The 17,553-nt window shown below is 39.6% G+C and overlaps 1 protein-coding gene across 1 annotated transcript in view; it reads left to right on the forward strand.

Moving 5' to 3' along the window:
* The window catches only part of armc9 (armadillo repeat containing 9), a 28,445-nt gene extending 11,281 nt beyond the window's left edge, over positions 1-17,164 (forward strand). Inside the window, exons 14-26 of the mRNA XM_083940323.1 lie at positions 981-1,071; positions 1,833-1,956; positions 2,131-2,270; positions 3,295-3,371; positions 4,593-4,667; positions 5,142-5,232; positions 5,784-5,836; positions 6,759-6,857; positions 7,661-7,776; positions 8,971-9,140; positions 9,688-9,793; positions 13,345-13,538; positions 16,070-17,164. Coding sequence (XP_083796449.1) covers positions 981-1,071; positions 1,833-1,956; positions 2,131-2,270; positions 3,295-3,371; positions 4,593-4,667; positions 5,142-5,232; positions 5,784-5,836; positions 6,759-6,857; positions 7,661-7,776; positions 8,971-9,140; positions 9,688-9,793; positions 13,345-13,538; positions 16,070-16,092 — 1,359 coding nt within the window. The 3' untranslated portion in view covers positions 16,093-17,164. The remainder of the gene's footprint in view (positions 1-980; positions 1,072-1,832; positions 1,957-2,130; positions 2,271-3,294; positions 3,372-4,592; positions 4,668-5,141; positions 5,233-5,783; positions 5,837-6,758; positions 6,858-7,660; positions 7,777-8,970; positions 9,141-9,687; positions 9,794-13,344; positions 13,539-16,069) is intronic.
* Positions 17,165-17,553: the final 389 nt, after the last annotated feature.

A 17,553-nucleotide genomic window follows, 5' to 3' on the forward strand; every position in this document is an offset into this window, starting at 1 on the left:
TTACTTGGCCTTAGTCGTAGGACGCCAAGTTTCAGACAATCCCTTTACAGAAGAGTAAGTAAGTGATCCTCACCTTGCACCTGAGCTCTTTGTTTATGTACTTACCAAGGTGCTCCAAGCCACCCCGAAATGACACTAGAGTCAGATAATAGAGTCACAATAATAGTGGAGGGCGTCCATTTCTTTTCTGTGGGCAGCTGAAACTCAGAAGGTAAAGCATTCACTAATTGGAGGATTGACGGTTCAATTCCCGCTCCTCCAGTCCGCATGGCAAAGTGTCCTTGGGCAAGAAACTGAACCCCAGATTTCTGTCTGTGCCATCGGTGTGTAAAAGTGTGTCTGAATGATTAGATTAGATCCTGATGAGCAGACGACTCAGTGTATGAGTGTCTATGGGAAAGGGTGAATGTGGGAAGTAGTGTAAAAGAGCCTTGAGTTGTCGGAGGATGAGAAACTACTAGATGAACACATTTCCAATAAAGTCATGATTGTGTTTAGACTATGCGACTTAAATTTCGAGCTCACCACTGTGTATGGGACTGATACACTGACTGTAGGGTACATTTCAAGACATTGTTTGAGTATGGCTTTCTTATCAAAGTTTCTGAAAGTACACTTGGAAGTTTCCACAAGTAGACAGTGTGTCAGGTGAAGTGATGCCACACCCTTTGAACTAGAGAGCCTTCGTAGTTGAGAAGTTTCCTCTATACTATATATTAATGCAATGCAGTGGAAAGTCTTGGGTGGGTAGTTGAGGAAACATGGGAGATTAGAGCACTTCCAATAAAAAGGAAAACCTGGTCTGCCCGTTTGTCTTTTTTTAAAAATCTTGAAAATCTCACCAGCTGTTGAGCATACAGGGGAGTCATTGGCATTCATCAGTCACACTTTTTAGGCCTCCTCATTAAGTTATAAATACTTCTTGTACCTGAAAGCAGTATAAATAATTCTTAACAACCCTATATTTTGTGTTTTCGTAGAAAACTGTGCTTCATTTAATGAGATCGAAGAACGAGATTGTCCGCCAATACCTGGCCCGTCTCATCAATGCATTCGCTTCTCTTTCAGAGGGTAAGTGCTCAAGTCTAAGTCATTATTTCATTGTAACATGAGTCATGGTCTGACTGGATGCATTTGGAGACATGGATTCACGGAAGACCTCAGTGGCTTTTACCATAACTTTCCATTTAAGTTTGAAACCGCTAACGAGTCTCAAACTGAGCCAGCAGCATGCCAGCAACTTCAGAGGACATTTTGTAAATGGACAAATGTTGTAAAGACAAATATAATTTATATAATTTACTCTCTTCTATTATCAAGTAAGTGGTTGCGGTTAGATAATTTTTTGAGAGATGAAGTACTTAACAGTCCGTCTCAACAGCAAGGAGACGTCTAAGTGTCATTGGAATGTTTACAGAATGCCTGAGCTGGAAGAGGGACAAGGCTGGTTCGAGGAACTTGATTACTGAGAAACATGTAACATGACTGAACATAATGTGAACTTCTTGGAACTAAATTTATTCTCAGTAACAGGTAGGGGTTGAGATGGTAGAAATATATTTAGGTTTACCCATAATTGGTAAGGCCAGTCAGCTTTGCTTTTGTTAAGGAGATAATTCTGCTGTATTGTGTTGTCCTTACAACTGTTAACAGTTGCACCTAAAAATGAATTGTAAAATGTATGACCATTCATTTTTTAAGCCACTACTTGTAACTTTGACAAACCAGGTGTATAATTTTTAAAATAGAGAATAACCTGGCCAGTAAGGCGGTTTAAAGAAATATATTTCTTGATTTTTGATCTTACTTTTATGTTGCATTAATGCTTAAAGGTCGGGTTTACCTCTCCCAACATCCCTTTCTTCTGAAACTTCTAACTGAGGCACTCAGGACGGAGGAAAAAGACTCTCTGACTAGAGAGAACGTGCTAGTGGCCCTGCAGAAGCTCAGCCTCAGGTAAATTTAAAATGTGTTTTATTTCTTTATATTTTTTACATACCCTTGCTTTTTTAAACTTAAAATTAATGCCTTTCAAACCTATGTTTTCTTGGACATCAATCAGAATTCCTGTCCTGCAATATTTCTGTTGAAGTTGCTTTTAATCCATAATTTATCATCTTAATCTGGTAGGAGGAGCCAGCAGACCGCCATGATAACAGACGGTCTGATTGGCTGGCTGGTGGATGAGCTGCAGGACTCCGACTGCCTGAGTGACTACACCCTGGAGTACTCTGCTGCCCTGCTTATGAACCTGTGTCTACGAACAAAAGGTAGAGGCGAGGCACAGATAGATATAGAAGAGCGACATAGTAGTTGAATAATTGTAGAATACGCCAATCTTTTTGAGATTTTGCTTGACATTTTCCTCACAAGATACTTGGCTTAGACATTTGAATAGATTGAAATTTTTGTTTTAGAAGGAACCACATAATAGCATTTTTTCAAAATCTAACACAATATCATATATAATAACTATAATAGAACATGCCATACTATATTAAGGGCTTCTTGAAGTGAAACGATGAAACATAAAAAGAAAAATTTGAGGATATTAATTGACAAAACATTTATTATCATGTGCACAGATAAACCAAGATTCACTAAACAATGAAATTCTTTCTTTGCCATTTCCAAAAAGAAACATTACGTTTAAAGAAATAAATTCAAGAAGAAGAAACAAAGAACACTGTGTACAATATATAGTATACAAATAATGAATAATAACTGCAAAATAGTCCATGCTGTCAATGTAAATCATTTTAATCTCTTTTAAAGCCATATAGACTCTATCTAACTCTGTTTCTGTTGGATGATTTTATTATGGCCAAAGTAAAGGCCATTATGTTCTGGGTTTTGTATTTAATACAACTATTTACAGCTTCTTCTGAGCACATCGCTTATCAGTGCACTCTCCTTTTTACTTATTTCCTCTTACATCATATCCCTTCAATGGTCATACACCAAAGATGCTCTCTCTCTCTCTCCAAGTACTGCCTTCATTTTTGTCTCAGTTGCCCGGGGCGGCTGCTTTTTATAGAATGCTACAGTGAAATACTTCACTGCATTTGCATTATCAGTTATCAGATATGAAGTTTTATTATTTTACACAAAGGAAGATAGAATGCCAAGTAAAATTGATTTCACTGGAGGGAATCATTAATTATTAATCACAATAAAAGGCCATCCCATCCTAAAATACAAAAAAAGGCAGGTATAAGACTTTTGGGTTGTTAAATTGATTCAGGTGTGCATTTGTGTCTGTCTCTGTGTGTGTGGATGGCTGTCTTTTTACAGGAAAAAGGAAGTGTGCAGAGAACGCCAAGCATGTGCTAAAGGTTCTCACTGACCTCCTTGGACATGAGAACCATGAGGTGATGCACACATCCGCCAACATTTGCGCAATGCACAATGCATGTGAATGCACAAACAGAAAACCTTCATAGAAGTTGAAAATCATGGATGCATCATACAAAACATATTAACACATGCTCAGACATTGGGGGAACAATTAATGTGCAGATTTGTTATTAATACAGGTTACAGAGTATGAAACTAAGTTAATGATACCTTCCAGAGTGTCTAGCTGCTTTGATAGAAATTAGGTATATTTGAAGGTAAGTCTACAAAACATATACAACACTAGCTGCTTTCAATTTTATGAAAGGCTAGGAAACTTTGGAGGGCCATTAACGGACTGTGTCAACAAAGTGTTTTTTTTCTGGTAGAGAGGCGCTGGCAGGGTGCTAGGGAGCAATTCATGCCAGCGCATTGTAAAAAAAGGCATCAACACGCCCGATTCACCCTCAGTGAAGACACCGGAGAATAAGGGGCTGTATTCACACATGGGCCCACTCACAGTGACCCCTTAGTACAACGGAACTAGGAGGGTGATCTTTTGTTTGCAGCGCTTTCTGAAAAGTTTAGAGATTCTCGGTTAGAAGCACCTGTAGCGGTCGCGCTAAAAGGCACAGCGCTCTGAAAAAAGACATTGGGTCCAGCGCCTTTCCTCTTGGTAAATGGACTTGTACTTATATAGCGCCTTTCTAGTCTTCTGACTACTCAAGGCGCTTTCACAGTGTTTGTCACATTCACACAGACATTCACACTGATGGCAGTGGACATCTACATACCATCTAATCTAATGTAACCATTGGACACAGGCCCCAACTCTAGTTTTAATGCTGTTGTTGTCTCATCACTGATATGACTTTTTATCTCATTACCTACTATGACATACTATACGTCTTAAAAAATATAGCTGATCCACTGCATTCTTTCCTCTCTGTATCAATGTTTTCTTGCTGCTGCACATTCATACAAGCTGTTAACATTTGGTGTGTCTGTGTGTGTGTGTGTGTGTGTGTGTGTGTGTGTGTGTGTGTGTGTTTGTGTGTGTGTGTGTGTGTGTGTGTGTGTGTGTGTGTGTGTGTGTGTGTGTGTGTGTGTGTGTGTGTGTGTGTGTGTGTGTGTGTGTGTGTGTGTGTGTGTGTGTGTGTGTGTGTGTGTGTGTGTGTGTGTGTGTGTGTGTGTGTGTGTGTGTGTGTGTGTGTGTGTGTGTGTGTGTGTGTGTGTGTGTGCGCGCTCTCTCTCAGATTCGACCATATGTGAATGGAGCCCTGTACAGTATCCTGTGTATTCCCTCTGTGAGACAGGAAGCCAAAGAGATGGTGAGATAGCAGAAATGTCTTCACCTGCTTGGAGGAAACAGACCCAGTTTGTGTTTTTTTGCTCTGCATTTGTCTCTTTATATCACCACACAGCCAGTGTTTGGAGGGGAAACAACAAGTGTTCAGTCATATGACACAGTCACTGAAGCGAAATACTGGTGGACTGGTGGGTTGTATTTGTGCAGGAGACTATGGATGGGGCTAGGTCCATCCTGTCCGACTAATATCATGTTTAAGCAGATGCCTCAAAGATTTAATTATCATTATTAACACAATTAAAATACATTATAACCAACTTCAAATTAGCTCTTTTGAACCTTAGCCAATTTCTATTACAGCACTGCCATTGAGTATTCAGTCATGGATTTTAATTCTGAAGCTAGCTAGAAAATTAGCCCTTCCTGTTTTGTGTCAGCTCGAAATGTTACGTGCGTACACCAGTGTGACATGTGTTTCCCCCTCACATGTGTGCAGAGTGTCGAGGAGATTCTCCACTGCTACAGCAAAGAGGAGAACCCAGATCTCAACAGACAGATTGAGTTCATCATTAAACAGCTAAACTCAGGTTAGTGAGGTCATATGTACTGCTCCAATGGATTTGTTCTACTCTGAATGTGTATGAATACAGTATGTACTGACTGTATAAATTTAAAAATAAAATACTGTAACAGCTGAAAGTTGTGATAATTTAGGTTTTGGGGCGGCAGGTTTTACTGACAGTTGTCATGCGCTGGTAGTCACAACTCAAGTGCTTCACACAGCAACTACAACAACAACTAAACTCATCCATTTAAGTGAAATAATTTTTCTAAAATAATAATGGCCTTGATACCTTGGTATGTGGCCTTTGTGCCCTCGAGTAAGCCCATTACAAACTTCCAGGCCTGACTAGGTTTAAATGTAAAGATGATGGTTTTTGATGGAAGTGTTTTATGTGTTAAACAATAGCAAAACTAGTTTTTTAGATTCTTGATAAATAAATCCCTAGTTTTTATATTTTATCATTTAAACTATATAAGTCTTTTGGAATTATATTGGAGCAGTAAGTGAGTCTTGCTGCTGTTGATTTTTTTTTATTTTATACTGCCTTGTTTAATTCTGGCTGTGTTCCACTAGCTGATGAAGAGGGGCCAGAGTCAGATGATGAAGAAGAAGAGGATGATAATGACGTAAGTCCTCCCCTCAACCTGTTAGATATTAACAAGTTATTGTTTTACACCATCATATTATGTATCCGTCTATCTACATTAAATCAACACAATTATAGGAGTGCATTAAAGGCTCCATATTGTGCTCATTTTCATTTTCAAGAAATGGGAATCTCACTTTTAACAAAACAACATCAAAAGTACAAAAAATGGGGAATGGGTCAGAAATGAGGGTGAGAGGAACCGTGACCAGAAATGAACACCTCATATTTGACACCTTTCCCAAACCTGTAGATGGCAATCTCAGCATGACACAGATATTGAGTGTCTCCCACCTGTGTGCATGCGTATATGATTGGGGGGGGGGTGGGGTTCTTGGTAGATTATATTCTATGGGAAAGAGGTTTATCAAGATTAGGTATGTGGTAGTAAGTTAAAGTGGGAGGTGCTGGAGTACCCCACAGTAGGTGTGTGTATATGTATGTGCACAGTATGTGTTTCTCCCTATTCCCCATTGTGATTGCATAAGAATTCCTGAGTATCGTGTGAGAGCCCTTATTCCATTGCCTCTGATCTCAGATGTGGTGTTTTTTTTGTAGCTGCTATCCATTTACCATGGCTATAAGGGGGAACTGATATATGTTCCTGACTTGAAGTGATTCCAACAAGTGTAGACTACACTGGTCTCTTGTTGGCACTGTGTGACTTGGTGCCAGGCATTGTATTAGTGGTTAACCTACTTTGCAGACCCCAAAGTTATTGCAAAGAAGTAAATTAGTCACCACCAACTAATCACAGTCACATCAATCAACATACATCAGAGGCTCATGAAAGTTGCAAAAGCAAGGCCGAGGTCATGATGTCAGCTGCGTTGAAGTGTTGTTTGATTGCATCTGACACTCGTCAGACGTCTATCCCCTACACTATTGTTGTCTTGTGACAGGAAGATTTAATGGAAACAGACCTTGACACAGAGGAAGTTCTCCAACCACAGCCCAGGGAACTGTCAGGGGAGAGTTTGCTCACCACTGAGTACCTGGGGGTAAGAGCAAAACTCACATTCACTACACTCCTCACTCCGCCCAAGTTCAATAAACATGTTGTTGTTGTTTGCTTAGTTGACGAATAAACTGCTCACTATTAAGCTGAAATAAGCATTTTTTTTTGTGCTTGTGTGTGTGTACTACATAGTTCAATCTAGCTCATAAACTAAAGTAAACAGTACCTGCAATGAGGGGAACTAATAAAGTTTGTATGGTGATGTGTGCATGCGAAAGACATCACGATAACCTTTTGTGAATTGCAAGATTATACATCACTGTGCTACTTAATGCTAGTGAGCTACAGGAAGGGCACAAGCAGCTTTACAATTAATGCTGCATTTACAGTGATTAAATAACTGACCCCTATGACCCCTTATAAAACTTTTGTTTGACTTTGATTTCGATTTAAGGCCCCCAAATGTGAAACCGAAAGATGTAAACAGGGCTACAACAATATTACATCAGTGGCTTTTGATATCCCTGTGTCAAACTAGTTACTCTGTTTCGACTAGTCACTGTAATTACTCATTACAGACCATCGCTATCTCACAAATTTGACTGTGTGTGTGTGTGTGTGTGTGTGTGTGTGTGTGTGTGTGTGTGTGTGTGTGTGTGTGTGTGTGTGTGTGTGTGTGTGTGTGTGTGTGTGTGTGTGTGTGTGTGTGTGTGTGTGTGTGTGTGTGTGTGTGTGTGTGTGTGTGTGTGTGTGTGTGTGTGTGTGTGTGTGTGTGTGTGTGTGTGTGTGTGTGTGTGTGTGTGTGTGTGTGTGTGTGTGTGTGTGTGTGTGTGTGTGTGTGTGTAGATTATGACCAACATGGCAAAAGTGAAGAGGAAATCAACCCCTCTGCCACAACCAAATGTTGATGAACCTCTACAACGGCCAGTCACCCCAATTTCGCATCGCAATGTCAATGTGTTGTAAGTTCAACACACACACAGACAGGTCTTAATTGCATTTTCACTCTTACATGCTAATGTATTGTGCCTGTGAATGTCAAAGTGACAGAAAGTGCCTGCATGATAAGGTTAGTTTTCTTGCTCAAGGGTGCTCAACAGTTACTTCCGAATGATGTTTAAAATACCGCACATTACTATATTTGGATAAAGTCATGTGGTGTCTGCCCTCTTTTCTCCTTAGTGGATCATTTTACATACCTCATAGGCTGACCTGTAGGTAATTTTGACAATGATTGGGATGCCCCTTTGTTCAACCACATGGATAATGAAGTTCCTACATCTATTAAAACTAGTGCAGTAGGTCAAGGCAAGAATGGACTGAGATACGTTTTTCCATTAATCATCACAAAGCCAGACTGAATTGTTCATGTACAGTAAGGAGGGAGTCAGCAGGAGGACTTTGGAAATTGAGCCAGACACCAGGGATGAAAGAAAGTGTTGTTTTAGAGTAATGGATATGATAGCTATGAGGAAAAGGTGTACTACACATGATCCTGACCCAGAGATAAGGGAGCAACTGATACACTGATACACTGTTTTTTATGACCTACTAATTAGAACCAACAATAATGCTAATCCAGTTTTAAAGGTCCCATCTTGTAAAAAGTGAGATTTCAGTGCATTATTTTATTATAAAGCAGGTCATGGTGTTATTAAATAACATGAAAGTATCAAAATGCTCAACCCACATACCCAGACTGTATTCAGAAACTCAAAAATATTGGAGTCAGAGCAGTGGATTCACTTATATTCAGAGAGATTAAAAAATAAAAGCATGTAAACAAGTTCAAGTTTCATTAACCTGAAACTGAGCATAATATGTCCCCTTTAAATATAAAGTTGGAGTATTGTGCAGCCATGAAAAAGTAGCACTGATGAAGGCCAGGAAAACCCTTAACCCTTAATAATGTGTATAGAGTGTGTGACTATTGCTGACTGTTAATATACACAGAGCTTGCAAGACACCGTCACACACTTCCAGTGGCTATAAGAACGTAAGTAAGTGATGATTGATAGGGATAACCTTTTAATTATTTTGTACATTGTTTTTGATTTAGGATAATACTACATATTTTATATCATCGTGAAATTATAATAACTACCAGTATGAACATTCTGATCCAACCTGAGCTGTATTCTTTGTGCCACGTGTAGGGATTACCGATCTGGCAGTCAGGGAGGGGAGGGTAGCAGGGACAGGGAGTACCCCCTGAACAGACAGAAGAGTGGGGAAGGAAGCCTGCCTCCATCTCGATACAACTCCCGACCTCCAACACGCTCAGGCAGTCGCCCCAGCACTGCTGACTCCTTATGTCACAGCATCGGTGGGTGAATTTAATTTACCTTTCAAATGTCATCCACCAATACATAAATACACTTAGCAGTAGAAAAAGTTAAATAGTACATCTTTGTCAATGTCATAATGCTGTGGCTGTTTATCAGATGTTTACAGTCAGGTTACTCATCGAAATCAGCTGGATATTTGTGGGACCATTTCATTTCCCTTCCATCTGCTGCTCTTTATTTGGTTTGTGTGGATCTATTTGATGTGACGCCCAGTGTCCACTAGGCAAGGAAGCTCCTGCGACTTCCTCAGAAAAAATAAGGGATAACAACTCAGCAAAACAGGCATCTTATGGCTAATGGCCTATTTTGACTTTCCATAAAACTAACGTCAACGTGGCATCAGGTTGTGCTCATGTGTTCCATAGCAATCGTAAATGTTTAACAGCACTGTTGCATTGTTGTATTTACGTCCTGAGTTCAAATTTGAAAGCAAGAAAGTTTGGTATATGTCCAAAAGAAGTTTGTTGAAGCTCTAACATTTCCTTTTTCTCTGTCAAACACACACACACACACACACTCACTCAGACTCAGAGTGTGGCCGGTTGTCCCAGGAGTCCGAGTTGGACGGGTCATATGAAGGGCGAGCCAGAAAAGGACTAGCCCGGGAGGAACACAATGGACACTCTGCCAGGTAAACTGGCACACAAATGAACTGGGAATTATTTTTTTCCCACATAAACACACATACATAAATTTTCAGCAATTTAATGGCTGAAACAGCGAGTCATTCCATGTTTCACATTTATTTTCATATTAATTAGAAGCAGTGCATTTCAGTTAAGTGAACAGTTTGTGCTATGGCTACATCCAGATGGCACCTAACATGATATATAAAATACATGTATGGAAGAGCATCAGCAGAAGCTTGCTTCAGCAGGTATTGAAAAAGAGGCATCGTAACTTCTGAGGAGGAGAGAAGGCCTATCATGACTGCTGGCTGGTTGAGTTGCTTAAAGAAGGTGGATGATAAGTTACGGTACAGTGGACATGAATACAGTGCCTCCTTGAAAGGGACCTGTTGTAATTGTAAATTTTCAGTTCACTGCTCAACAGAAGTGAGTGGGTAAGCCTATAGATGGTTAGAGGGTGTGTAATCAACCCAACCCATTCCAATGCAGTGCTACTCCCCCCCCCCCCCGCTCCGTTACAGACTGGGTGTCACAACACACTCAAATTCAGTCAAGGTGAGCAGTGGGATTAAGAAAATAATATTTCAAATGTATTTCATGTAAAAATAAAAAGCAAAATACTACACTTATAATAAAATTCTCATGAACAACATAAATTAATCACAAAATAAATATTACATGTAATGACATATATTAGGAAATAAAATACATATAACAAACTTTAATGTCTTACTTGACAAGAAGCACAATAATAGGTAGACACACAACAATAACTAATATATAATATAACTGCAGTATTTCAATGATGAGTCTTTTTAGTCAGTTGTTTGGTACCAATTACCATTAAAAAGAGAGCCAGAGTAAGGCTGTTCGGCAATGATGCAAATAAGAATAAGCAGTGTAAGTCAGCAGAAGTTCATGTGAAACCCAGAGATGTGTGTCAGTGTATTTGTGTGTCTGTGGAGAGAGTTGGCAAGAGCGTTGTTCTACACCGATGGGTGACTCAGCACTGCCAAGCTGGTCTGTGAGACTGTGACATGCGTTTAAACGAGCCGTTCTTACAAAGAGACCCATTCAATCAAACCTCCCCTGCTTATCCTCTCCTTTAAATCCAGGAGGAACTTGACTCCTGAATCCCGCTAAGAATAATGAGTCCCAGGAAACCGCTTCAGTTATCCCTCCTCCCCCCCAAAAAAGTAAAACACCTCTACAATACAGACTTTAGTAGCCTCATTTCACCCCAGTTTGAAGGAAAGACACTTATACTGAGAAGATATTTCAGGACACAGTCATTGATATATCTGTGAATAGAATCTTAGCAACACAACAATTTGGCAATTTTAGCAAAGTTCTGCTCAAGGTAGCACCTGGGGAATCAGCCAGGAGGTCTTGACACCCTCCTTTGCTGACTTTGTGGGTATTTATTTATGCAACATGTATGCAGATTTCAGTTCCCTGCTCCCCAAGACTGAGTGTGCGAGTTTATAGACGAGGCCTCCGCTTGTGTTCACAGAGCAACGGTTATGGTTTCTCACATTCAGTCATAGCAGATGATATCGGGGATGTTGGAGCCACTGTGACTAGTGTGAGCAGAAAAAGAATGGGCCAACTGAAATCCATCCATCTATTATGGTATGCGGTTGCTCCACAGGATGTAGGTCATTTGGCTTCTGTCGGATAAGGACATGAGCAGAGTCTGGGCCTTCACAGTGTGACTGGAGGCAGAAGAGGCATTTATTCATCATGATCCCGTTTCTTAGACTGGCACATTTGTGACTACGAATTGATATCTTTGTGGTTCGGTTTAAACTTTTCCCAATGCCGACATAAAGTTGCTGCAAAATATTGTGTAATTTGCATAATTTTCAGAAGATTTTGATAATTCAGAAATATTTGGCCTGATCGTACTTACCTACTTGCTTACAATATTGAATATCTTTATAGTATATAACCCGCAATTTCTATGGAAGAGAAAACCAGAAATCACAAAGGAAAAATAGTATTGAGTTACAATACATATATATATATTACAATAGTCTCCACTTTAGGAGTCTTTATGGTATGGATGACTGTACTGATGGCTGTTCCCCCTGGGTATATCTCAGAAGTGTCACTAAAATAGTCTGGCACACCATGAACAGAAGTGGAGGCTATCGACTGAAACAAGTGGAATGGACGCTATCAAGTGTCAAGGACAAGAGGCTTGTGCGAGGTTGATGTTGTACCCAGGAAAGCTATGATTTCTGTGCTATGAAACCGTCTCTGAAATTAGATCTTCTCATGGCTGTACTGTCGCACGGCTATTGAGCAGCTCATCAGATAAAAGGATTACCTCTCTGAGTCATCCCACTAACTGTAAGAAAGTGAGAAATGAGAGTAGCTGTCATAAAAAAGTGACTGAAAATTAATCAATAAAGGACAGTTTCATGGTGTCACACAAGGCTGGCTTAGTCAATGTAGCCTTAGCCCCTAGTTCAGAGAGAGGTAACAGGTCAACAGTGAATGCCACATAGAAGTGGACATATCTGGACATATCTGAAAGCTGGGAACCTGAAGATTAATTTGAGATGCAGCTCTGTGTCAAGTTATTACGGTCATAAATCTGTAATAAACCTTGTGTTGTGGTAAGGCGCCTATTCAGTGTTAAAAGTTTGAGTGTTTCTGAATCATCAAGAGTGTACTCAAGGATTTGTAACATTATGATGGGAGTTTATGATGCTACTCCATGTTACACAGATTTGGTGCAAAAAAATGTACCACATGAGAATTGATTAAAAAATTGTCTAACATATCTCCCAAATACCACATGAAGACACCCAGAACTTAAGGGACACCATAGAAAAATCCATTCTGTGATTTGGTATCAAAAACTATTGACATTTGGAGATTTCTGCAAGAATTGGGAAGAATCTGGAAGCATATTTGATCTGTACCTCTAGTTTGTGGTTGTCAAGTTTCATGAGGCTGTGATTTTCCTAGAGGTCACAACAAGTCATTTTAGAGTAAAGGCAAGTTTCAAAAAGTGGTCTCACTACAATGAAATTGCTAATTTAAAGACTTACATCATCACACATTAATACAAATAGGCTCATTGAATTCACAAGAGTCAACTTTTCAGTAGCATCCAATGTATGCAATTCCAAGACTTATGAACCCCAGTATACAGAAATAATCAAATACACCATTTAGAATAGGCCAAAATATTATATTATTTAGCCCCCTTCCCAAGAAGCTAGCATGTCATGGTTGGTAGCATTGGATTCTTTAGATCTACTGTAGTATTCGATGATACCAACATATTTACTATACATTTAAAACTCTCTGCGCCAAGAGCTTATGAAAAAAAAGTTGTCTAAGCCCTATTTAAGAGGTTAATATAGTGAATGATGTAGCTGTTCTGTACATAATTACAGCTTTTAACTTGTCCTGTTTTGTATTATTGTTCATAATGATTAGTGATTAGTGGGAGTGATTTTTGTTTATTGTCATAATGATTTATTACCGCTGCAAAGCAAAACTCATCATTTATTTCGTACTCTTTCTCTGTCATCAGTGGTGATTATGGCCCAGCATTTACAAGCCAGCCCAAGATTCCCCGTACACCTGACACAGCAGCTAGCCAGAACACTGGCGCCCACAGGGCTCGAGGCCCGGCTCTGGCTCCCCAGTTTTCCCAGTCGGAGCCGCAGCAGAGCAGCCGGCCCGGTTCTGCCAGCTCCACAGGAGGAGGGGGACGACAAAGTGGAAGTAAGCATATGCCCATCAGCCAATGTTGGCAAAGTGTAGCTTCAGCTGGTCGCTTTGTCTATTTTATTTATTTTTTATTAACCTTTATTTATACAGGTAAAATCTCATTGAGACCCAGGGTCTCATTTGCAAGAGAGACCTGTTCTGGTCTACACTACCAGCCGGGTTGAAAGATTAGAAAATTACATTTTATAAATTCTATGCTAATATTATATAATAAATCAGGCAACGTCATTGGCAAACTGACCACAGGAACCACAGAGAAATTAGCTATTTTTGGCTGATCCTGGACATTAAAGACCTGATAAATCAAGGTACTTTCATCTCATAAATCCAAGAGAGTGTTTTCTAAATTTCAGTATTCCCATAAAACGGCAAGCTCATCGATTTGTAGCATTAGCCACAATTACCTAATAATCCCATAGGTATTAAAGAGATAGGTAGATACCTCAGTAAAAATGGCAAAAAAAAATCTCTCCCAGTTTACAAATTTCTAGCATCATATCACCCAATGGGGTACAACTACTGAGCTGAATTGAACTTGGTCTCTTTCTGCCTGGCCTATTTTACATCCAACAATTATTGTAATTTTCCTTTTCTTTACAAACTGGTTTTCCCAGAACTTCCCACTCTTTGTGTTCTGAAAACAAAACCAGACAATAACATGTAACAAGAAGAGAAAAAAGGTGTAATTTACTGTAAAATAACAAATCATTCTCCAGTTTCCGTGTTGCCATCTTGAGTTACCCATTAGGATTCCAGCAGTTTCAACTGGACTTGTGTTTACAAAATCTGCCACTATCTTGTTTTAAAGCTTTTGCACAGCTGTGTTTATCATTTGAAGCTGAGATTTTGGACTTCCTTAGCCATGTTTCAACATTGTTTTAAATCTGTACAGCCTTCCTTGTCTTCTCCTCCCTTACGGTTCTACAAAAAGGAAAGCCATGACTGAGGAGATGAGTGTATTTTTTTTTTTTTTTTTCACTAATAGCAAAAGAGCCACAAAGATGGACCAGGGATATAATGTACTGTTTAGGCAGCTGGACTATTTCAGATTTCTGTTAACCTTTTTTTAATCTAAGAAAGATAAAAAAAAATAATAATAATAAAGCTATAGATTTTTAATGATAATTTGTAATCTGAAGTTTTAAAGTAAATGTGGCAAGTTACAATGTTAACTTGCCACAATAGTACACACATGACCACAGACAGTAAGTATTTGCTGTAAACTCTAAATCTTAAACATAGAACTTGAGTCACTGCGGGGAAGATGGCATGACCAGCTGCTCTGGTGCTCTTAGTTGGGTGATAACATCTCTTCATGCTCTCATGCGTCATAACTGCATTGGAGCGAGTACCTCCGGCTCTTCGGCCGGCTGCCCTTACCATAAAGCCTGTAATAAGGCCTAATGGTTAGTCCAAGCCACCACATCCTCCTGTGTGTGTGTTGTACTTGCGAGGTCTGGCAAGTGTCAGAGATCGATCGACTCATAAGGAAGTCAGTTAATCGTATCTCCGCTTAAAGGGTGATAAGCAGGCGCGCGTGACAAACAAAATAAATGCACTTTCACTGTGAGCATCTTTTGATTTTATTGGTAAGTTCCCTTCTAGTTCGCTGCTAGTTTTTTTTTTTTTTTTTTAGCCAATTTATTTTCACTTGAATGCAGCTCCTGCTGACTGTCAGGCAGTATTATGCCTAATGTTTGGTGCTTGGTGGAGTCTGGCTGCAGAGACACCAACATGCTGAAACAGGCCCCATTTTGGTAAACACGTTTCCACCCGTTTTGACTGACAGAGATGCTCCTTTGACTGACCACCCACTCAGCCAGCGTAAACAAGGAGGGGAGCCACTGCGCCCCCATTTGTGAGAGGATGGAAAAAGCTGCTTTATCCTACCCAAGTCATGTTGACAAGGCAGACTTCATGTGTTGAAAGATCCCCGTGATGTTGCCGTGCATCTTGAGAAAGCGCAGGAAGTGCAGCATTATCTCTTAGGAGTGTCACTCTGGCCCTCGATGCATCTAGTGAGGAAATCAGATATTATTTTCTCACAAACAATTAGGAAAGAATATGAAAGAACCATCATCTTTACCTTTTTAGAAGTAGGGACTTGGATTTTGATGACAACAAATCTTAACCTTTATTTTTCTTGGGCAAAGTTGAATGATTACACATGCCATTACCAACACGCCTCAGCTAACTAACATACAGTTAATATACATTTGGAAGAACCTTCCTGCCACAATGAATCTACTGAAAGGAAATGAAAAATTATGGTTTTACTGTCCGTTAATGCCTCTTGTTATGATGGCTGCTCTCATTAAAAGAACCCCCTTCACTCAATAATTGTTTTTTTTTTGTTTATTATTTCTTCACTTCAATATTCAAACTTCACCGAAAGAATTATTTTCATAGATCTTTTAACATAACTTTAATTTTATTTTTATTGTTGAGTGCAAATCTGACTTCTTCTCCTTAAACCCCACCTCCCTTCCTCCCTCCTTCCCTCGCTTTTCTTTCTCCTCCGTCAGGCAGCCAGTCAAAGAGGAGGTGAAGAGAGAGCTGTCACCATGGAATAGTGCTATCTCCCCAGGAGCATTGGGCTTCCTGTAACATCATCCCCCCAGGTTGTGATCAGGGTCAGGGCAACAGAGATGGCCGAGGATCAGCAGCAGCAGGAGCAGGGTCTTGAACAATGTGAAGGATTGTGGCTCACTGTTTTTCTGTAACATAATATAGACAACCCCCAGCCATGCCCTGTGCACCTTGTAGTCTAAGTTGGCCCTTGATTTCTCCACTCTCTCATCAAGGTGATAGTTGGCGCACCTAAATATATGCAACATCCTCCAGCCATGACAAAGTTAATGTGTAACAAGATGTGGATATTCTCAGAAGTATGGTTCAGAGTTGGAAAAGTCAAGAGGAAATATTTAAACACCTTTCTGGTTTTCTGTCCTAGAGGCACATCTTTTTGTTGTCGCTTAAGTCTGAATACGAGCTGAGGTGCTCAGACTTAAGCACAGCATGGTTTTACCACCAGTTTTAACTGTGTGAACAGGATATTTAATGGTTTAGGAAACCTGACATGACTAGACATAGAGATAAAATGTTTGATCATCTTTCTGTGATTATCACATAATGTAATTAATTTAGCAGGAGGCATGGCTGGGACTTTTTTTTTTGTCTTTTGAATTGATTTTACTGATATTTAAAATAAATAAGTCATGATTTTACAAATCTATAGCCTTCTGAATTTCACTACATACTGTATATATTGATTTTTGGCTGTGGTGGGAAGAATCCGTCCACATGAATAAATAATTCTACCGGCTTTACTTGGTATATAAGACATTATCTCATATCAAAGTAGCTGCTCTTGTTTAACTCATGTTCCAGGAAATGACACAGGTCACAGGAGTTGTCCGGCTAGTGCAGTTTTTGTTTTTAATTATTTATAAATGCTTATTGTTATAAACATACACTGCCATCCGTACAGCATCTGTCAAAAAAAAACGCCTTAAATCCAGCATTGTTTCATTGTACGCTTGTACTGTTTTCCAGGTGTGGTGATGTACATATTTATGCTTACTGCTACATTTTTGTTGTGATGCATTTTTTGGTGATTTAAAGGGATTTTGATACTTTTTAAGTGGTTTTAAATAAATGTGTGACATGTCACCTGTGTTCTGGTCTTTGAAATCTACACGTCTTACCCCTAATAACTGCTATAATCAATTTTCTCAATTTAATGACTCTTGTTGTAGGATTCTTAGCTATGTGCTAAATCCCGGGTGGCTGTTGCTAAGATCTGCAGCTCAGTCTTGAATCATAAATGAGCTCCCCTTACATAGTTACTGCCAGCAAGTAGAGTTGTGTGCACAGTGTTGTGTGTGAATGCCTTTGTGCTGAACTCTGCAAAGAAAAAAAGTATTTGTGTTCAACTCAAGATGTCACGCAGCAGGAAGATATCTGGTCTTGTATCGTGTTAACCGAAAGCCGTGTTGCAGTGCTTAAC

This window comes from Echiichthys vipera, assembly GCF_963691815.1.
Source record: "Echiichthys vipera genome assembly, chromosome: 3".
Classification (NCBI taxonomy): domain Eukaryota; kingdom Metazoa; phylum Chordata; class Actinopteri; order Perciformes; family Trachinidae; genus Echiichthys; species Echiichthys vipera.